Raw genomic sequence first — 7,283 nt, 5'->3', positions numbered from 1 at the left:
AACCAGGGGGACATCCCTCTCCACACAGCTCAGGGGCTGAGACACAGCCTTTGAGCTACTGTCTGCAAGGAGGCGGATGCAGGCTGGGGGATCCAGTGCAGCAGCACAGTGGCAGTTTTCCATCTACCCCATCACATGCATCAGCCATTTGTACCTTCTCTGCTACAGAGCCAGTTTGGGATGCCGACACCATTTTCCCTGGTTTAAGCAGTGATGATGTCTGTCAGAACAGAGCGATACAGGGCCGCAGCGCACTGCAGTGGCTTACAGCCTACAGTTTGGGAACCTCGGGTGCAGGCAGTGTGAGATCTAATTGCCAGTAAGTAATACTAAGCAAAAGCACAAGATTAAACAGCTTTGATGACTAATAAGAGAAAAATACAGCTTGTAGAAATTAATGTTTTAATTTTGTTTTCAATAAATAAAAAAGCAGCAGAAGTTTAACTTCACATTTTCAAAATGCAAGTCACATTAACATTATCATATTCTCACACAGCAGATTCCACTTGCTGTGCAACTCATCATCTTGTGGACACACTCTTAGTAATGTTGTTGCTAGTGTAGTGGTTTCATGTGGGCAAAACTTACTGCCAGTAAGGCTCTTCGCCAGTTCCCTGCACAATGCTGGTGGCAGCCACTGCTCCGGCAGATCAACGTTACAGGCTTCAATCCTTCCATGCTTTACATCCATATCTACTTTAACGTCAAGAACACAATCTTTATAGACCATGTTAAAACAAGTGCTAATGCTGAACTTCGGTGTCTTTCCATACACCCATTCCCAGGTTTGTAGTTCTTTAGTTTTATTATTAATTCCAGGAAGCACAATCTCATCAGCAGGATTTATTAAGGTGATATGATGATCTATTTGGTGTTGTGTAGCATATTCTTCAGCAATGGCATCTAGGAGCATCTCACAAGTTAAAGTAGGATCCTCTTCAAAGAGGTTTTTCACTGAGGCAGGCACACTAGGAGTGGCATTGCTTTTTAGCCCTCTGTAAGGACTCTTTAGCACAGAAGATAGAACAAGCTTATCTGCGTTACAGAGTAAGGTACAGTGGTGATAAGCAGTTGCCCTTCCCAGCTTTGCAGCAGTACCTGAGATTTTGTAATGCCTGTCTAGCAAGATGTCGTATCTGTCACTGACGTGTACATCTAACTGGGGGCGCAAGGCTTTCAATGCCTTCACAACTAGTTTCAGGTTTTCCATTCGCTCGTATTTTTTTCTGGTTGTGAAGAAAGTCAAATTGATATTGCCTAAGTCATGGTAAACTGTCCCTCCTCCACTTCTTCTCCTGGCTAGTTTTATATTTTTTTGCCTCATTAGCCTGAGGTTGCACTCCTGCCAGGGATTCTGATGTCTCCCTATTACCACAGCAGGGGAATTTCTCCAAATGAAAAGGACCTGTCGGTTCTCTAAATTCATGTGGTCATGGATCCAGTCTTCCACAGCTAGATTTTGGTAAACATCATTAGAAACTGACTGGATAATGAGGCCTCCACTAGTGGTGCTTCTGAAACCAGCTTTTGGAGTCCTGAGGATACAGGATAGCTGAAGGCAGTTCTTTAATGATGACTGGAGTAGCATGTTTTTAATAACTGGACAGTAGATGGAAGGAACTCTTGATCTGGTAAAGCTGAACGTGGCAAGTCCACGACGCGTTGTTGTGACAGGAATGAAATGCCAGTGGCTGTCATGATGCAGTCACGCTCTTCCCAAAGCAGCAATGCTCCTGCACTGATGGGAGTTACAAGGCATGTTTCTCCTTTTGAAGCAAATGACGCCGTTCCAACCCTGAGGTGCACTTAACATAAAAGCTGGCGTTGTCTGAGTGGCTTCTCCTCGCAGTCCGTGGTGCCTAAAAGACCAAAGAAAGAAATGAAATTAAACTATGTGTTTTCCCCCCTCTCAATACAGTCTTGCTAATACAATTTTACTTTAGTTTTAGCAGTCCAGTTTTATTAATTTTTTTTTCATTGATCTTAGAAGAAAAACAGGAGCAACAAGTTCATGAGTTTTTTGGGTCAGTGACGAGCCAGCCAGGCACAGGGCTGGCTGCCCTGGGGCCTGCAGCACCCTACCGCGGGACGAGGCGAGCCCCGCGGTCACCGGAGCCGGTACTACCCGCTGCCGTCCCGGGCGCCATTTCGCTCTTGGCGCAGGTTGCCCCCTCCGCCACGGCGGCTCCCCCCGAGAGGCGGTGCCACAGTGACACCCCTCGGCAGCCGTCCCTCCCCGAGCGGCAGCAGGCCCCGTTCCGCCGCGGGGCTGCACCGGGGCGATGCACCCCCCGCCCGCCATCTCCCCCCCGCCCTCAACGGCCGGCCCTGCGCGCGCGGGGCGCGAGTCGCTACTCACGGCGGGGAGGCGAGGGCCAAGGCGGCGCGCGCGGGCCCCTTAGCGCCCTCGGCGGCCGTTCCGCGCGCTCCGGCTCGCCTTCCGCTTCCCGGGGTGAGAGGTGCCGGGGGCGGGCGCCCGGCCGGCGGGGCTGCCCCGCGGTACGCGACCCGGCAGCGCGGGGGGAGGCCGGGGAGGGCGGCAGGCGGGCAGGCAAACCAGCGGCCCGCTGGTGGTGGGGGGCTGTGAGCGGGCTGGTGCCACGCGGGTGAGAGCTGAGGGGAGCGGGTGGCCCCCGCGGTGAGCGGTGCGAGCGGGACCCGCTGCTCCCAGCGCAGCCGGGACGCGGTGCAGCTGCGGGAGGCTGAGAAGAAGCGAGAATGGTCAGGTGCTGTGCAGCGTGCAGCTGCGTAAGTCAAGACTCGAGCCTGATTAAAAAAACTTCCTATGGTAAGAGGTCGTAAAATGGTTAAGTGGCATTAAAGAAAGGAGGTCGGTGTTGGTCTTCACTGCCTCTCCCAACACGGTAACTGTGAAGCATCAGATCACGCCGGCAAGATGCAGACGCACAACGGATGAAACGGATGGTTCTTCGTGCAAGACCCAGCTGGTGCAGTTCCTCGCCACAGGAGGTTCTGGAGGGCTGAAGCTTTCGCGAGTTCAGAGGGAGACTGAACACGTTAGCAGAAAGGCACAGAGGCTTGTCAAAAACATAGAAATTGCCCGTGGCATTCATGAAGATAAATGTCGATAGCATAATTCATTAACAAGCTGGACATGGACAAAGACTGGATAATTAAAGATGTATTGCATGCAGCAGATTGTCTTCAGATTTGCATTGATTCAAGCCGTTCTTAAAGTCGACCAGCCCTTAGCTATAAGTCTTCCTCAGGAGCTGTTATCTGTATTTAAATTTACACAGTGGACCAATGCTCAGCATTACTAGTTGAAGTTTTTATCCACAGTAGTATCTGTATGGGCAAATATATGCTATATACCTCTTGCTGGTGTACATGCATTCATAAAGGATACATTGCATGCTTTTATTTCTCATTCCTCCTCAATAACAAGTGATAGGAGAGGAAATGGCCTCAGGTTGCACCAGAGGAGGTTTAAGTTGAATATTAGGAAAAAATTCTTGACCGAAAGGGTTATCAAACATTGGAACAGGCTGCCCAGGGAAGTGGTGGAGTCACCATCCCTGGAGGTATTTAAAAGACGTGTAGATGTGGTGCTTAGGGATATGGTTTAGTGGTAGACTTGGCAGTGGTAGGTTAACAGTTGGACTCGATGATCTTAAAGGTCTTTTCCAACCTAAATGGTTCTTCTATTCTAATACTGGAGTCCCAAGACATGAAGGAATTGTAGAGAAATGGGTGGGACAACGGGTTGTGATAATTCTCAGAAACTATTCCTTCTGAAAAGGAGGAATAGTTTCCTCTTCCTCCTGAAGAGGAATAGTTACAGGTAATTTTTCTTCTTTCCAATTCTAGGAATAGGTGGCTTAGGAAGAAACACCAAGATGATATCCTTATTCAAGTGAAACAGTGGAATTATTTGAGGAAGCAATTTGGCTTTGAGTACAGGGTGTTCATATGTTTGCTTTACCAATAAAGAAAACTGTTTATGATGGGGCCTGAATTGCCTTTACCTTCTGATTGAAGAAACTGTACTAGAGCAGTTATATTCCCTGAAAACTGAAGGAGAAAAGAAGGTGGATAAAGGGTGAAAGGCTTCAGAGATTAAAGATGGGAGCTTGGGGTTGTTTCCTACTGAAGAACTGGATCATTAAGAGCATGAGAGTTCCTTACCAAACTCATAAAAGAAATGTGTGGGTATAGTAGGGCGGATAAAAAGTAACAACCTGTCCCCAGATGTACACTGGTGGTGATTAGTGAGAGAAATAGACTAAAAGGAGCCTGACACAATGTGTGCCCCAGCACTTGGCAGGTTGTATTATCACATTAAAAAAAAAAACTTGGTAATTATTTTAAGCAGTTTGAAATGAGCATAACTTGTTGCTAAACTAGTCTGGTGATAACTTTTCACTGGGGTAGACTATTCTGTAACGCATAGGGTAAAAAGCATGTGGAATTTGTCCATAAAAATGTGTTGATTTAGCGTTCCAATATTGGAAGATCAGCTTTTGAGGCAGTTGGCAGAATGCAAAAGCGAACCTGGGCACTGTAACGCTGGTCAGAGGAAGTGAAATGCGTCTAGTGGGACTTTTTGTTTGTTTTTTATTAACATCAAATGCGGGACCATTTGTTTGTTTTGGCACTTAACTCTTGGAAATTTGTAATGTGACGTTCCTTCATTTTTGCCACAGGGTGTCACTCAAAACATACTGTGAGCTGTTACACTCTGGTGTTTTTCAAGTTGAAAACGGTGGGCCTAACCAAGGCAACTCTCCGTTCCTTTAATTAGAACCAGAATTTACTAAAAATGTAAAGTGCACAGAATATGAAGTGGACAGGTAAAAATGCCATGGGTCTGTTTCTGATGTGATGAAGGATAAAATAGACATGCAGCAATAAATACCTTTCCTGAAAAGTGGCTATTCCTGAAGACAAACTCAGGAAGGTAATTAGAAATATTCCAGCTATAAGCAAAAAGTATGAATTTATAAACAGGATGATGTTACATTATAAGGGAGCAGAAAATCCCAAGAGAGACATATAAAATCTTAAAATATAGAGTTATCCCATGGTAGGATCCAGCAGAAACTACCTTTGTGACACTTACTCCAGTATTTCTTTCAGGTTCAGCCTCTGTGTGCAGGAATCCCGAAGCCATTGGGCTACTCTCCTGTGATGGAAGTCTGAGGCAAATGTCCATCTGCATAGCTGATGTTAATTTTCACAGAGCCTCGGGCAGCAGCCTAAAGAAGATTTATTCCTTCCTTCGTTTGCTCTAGCAGGAGCTGAATTATGCATAAAGATGTGACTGGGGCAAGAAAGGGGAAGAAGGCTCATGTTGGCAGAAGAGAGGGTGAACAAAGTCATAACAATTTCACCTTCTTCCCTGTGGACCCAACTAATATAATACCTCTCTAGACTTGACTTTAAATGTCCAGTTTGCCAGCTGGACTGCCACAGTAAGAGGTACTTTGGTCACCTTAGATCTGCTGTTCTAGTCATAAATCTCAAACTTCTAAGAGTCTTTAGAAATATAACATTCTCCCAATTAGTTTTCAAGAGATTTCTCCCATTTTCTGTCAATCCTTAGAACCACCTTAGAACAAAGACCTCCTTGTAATGATTCAAGGTCTTTGTTTTTCATGGGCCAGTAAATAAGCCAGACTTACACCACAGCTGTGATTTCAAGTCTCATGGCCCAGCTACCCCATAAGCTATTCTGCATTCATGTTTTACTGCATTCACATCACTGTCAATATAAACTGCTTGAACCTCCCATCAACCAGCTTAGGGACTGCTCTAACAATGAGGTTAAAATAATTAGTTTTTTTTTCTCTGCTGGAAACACAGGAAAGGGGCAAGTCTATCAAATTAACATCAACACAAGAAAACATCTCTGCTCTGTTACATTGGTGTCTATCTTTAGCCTGCACCCAGGGCTAAACAATAATCAGTTGTTCTATCACTCAAGACCCCTCCCCAGCTGAGAAAGAAAATTGGGAAAAGGAGGGAGACTTGTGGGTTGAAATTTAAACAGATTTAATAAAATAAGAGAACCAATATCAATACTAACACAAAAGACACAAAATTATACTTAGCTCATAGAGTAGTGGCAAGTCCCTCCAGGGATAGTAACCATTGGGAAGAAAGAGAACCCCAGATCCCTCGCAGCTTTCCCATTTATAGTGAACGTGACGTTAATTATATAAATACACCTGTGGGCCAGCCTGGGTCAGCTGCCCTGGATTTAACTGCTAATGGCCTTGATCACCATGGCTGGCCACAAACTGAAACAAAATGTTACAGAAAAGTGATCCTATAAATTTTATCTCTGCAAAACCAGGACAGTTGGCTAGCAGGACTAGTGTCCTTCTGACTCCTGAAACAGGCCATGCATTCTGATACAGAAACACATCCTTGATACCTGCCCTAGCCCCAACAGTCAATATAATTTGGAACAAACTATGATGTTTCTATATCTGGCCTAATTTGTCCCAAATTTCCAGGTGTGGTATCTGATACTTTCCCGATGGATAAAGTGTACTCACCACGATTTATTTCTCTCTTCACGCAGTCTAGTAAGGACTGCATTATGTAGAAAGCTGCAAGTTTTAGAGGGTGGGGTTAATGTAAGAGGTAGTGCAAAACTATACTAATGCTGTCTTCTCTGCAGACCTACGTAATAACCTTTCTGGATTGGACTTTTAAAATTTCTTATGTCTCAACTACTATTGTATAAATCACGTATCTGCAAAATACAGTGATGATGGTTTTTGCTTTTGAAAACAATCCTGCGTATGAGTTTCATTCTTTCTTTGACCACCAAAGCTTTGTTTGATGCACAAAAAGAAAACAACTGCTCTGCATAACATTAACCAGCATTAACAAATAAGGGAGAACTCACCATACATCACTTAGAGAAAACCATAGACATACCAGAACAGATCAAATTAAAAATATATAATTTCAATCCTAAAATTATTTTTTTCATAAAAAATAATTTTGGTAAAGTTATGAAAACCTGAAATGCTATCTTTTCACATCTTTTTTGGAGATAAACATGATAATGCGTAGTCTTCTCTGATGATTTCCACCATACCAAAATCAGAAAGTAAGACTTGCAAGAAATCCAGGATGAGGAGAGGAAAAGAAAAAAAAGTTTCTCTCGCTCTTTTTCTGGAAGTTAAAATCTTCCAATTTCTTCTCTGTCTTTGGATGGGGAATCATATTTTGGAGCTATTACTCACTCCTAATCTCCAAAAAGTTGAGCTCTATCCATGAATGCTTAATAGTGGCAGCTTGCCAAA

General features: G+C 44.4%; 1 protein-coding gene and 1 long non-coding RNA gene across 2 annotated transcripts; one reads left to right on the top strand and one right to left on the bottom strand.

Annotated features, from left to right (window-relative positions):
• Positions 1–385: 385 nt before the first annotated feature.
• LIPT1 (lipoyltransferase 1) lies at positions 386–2,159 on the bottom strand. The gene is given in 3 exon segments (XM_068425562.1): positions 386–1,644; positions 1,647–1,859; positions 2,083–2,159. Coding segments are annotated over 2 exon segments (1,230 nt in total). The 5' UTR covers positions 1,699–1,859; positions 2,083–2,159; the 3' UTR covers positions 386–466.
• A 398-nt stretch (positions 2,160–2,557) lies between these two features.
• Positions 2,558–3,157, top strand: LOC137660621 (uncharacterized). Its single transcript, XR_011047722.1, has 2 exons — positions 2,558–2,788; positions 2,877–3,157. It is a non-coding gene; the product is annotated as an uncharacterized lncRNA (long non-coding RNA).
• Positions 3,158–7,283: the final 4,126 nt, after the last annotated feature.

The sequence above is a fragment of the Nyctibius grandis genome, chromosome 2 (genome assembly GCF_013368605.1).
Source record: "Nyctibius grandis isolate bNycGra1 chromosome 2, bNycGra1.pri, whole genome shotgun sequence".
In the NCBI taxonomy this organism is placed as follows: domain Eukaryota; kingdom Metazoa; phylum Chordata; class Aves; order Nyctibiiformes; family Nyctibiidae; genus Nyctibius; species Nyctibius grandis.
Note: the sequence above shows the minus strand (reverse complement) of the source record. Positions and strands in the feature narration are given on the sequence as shown.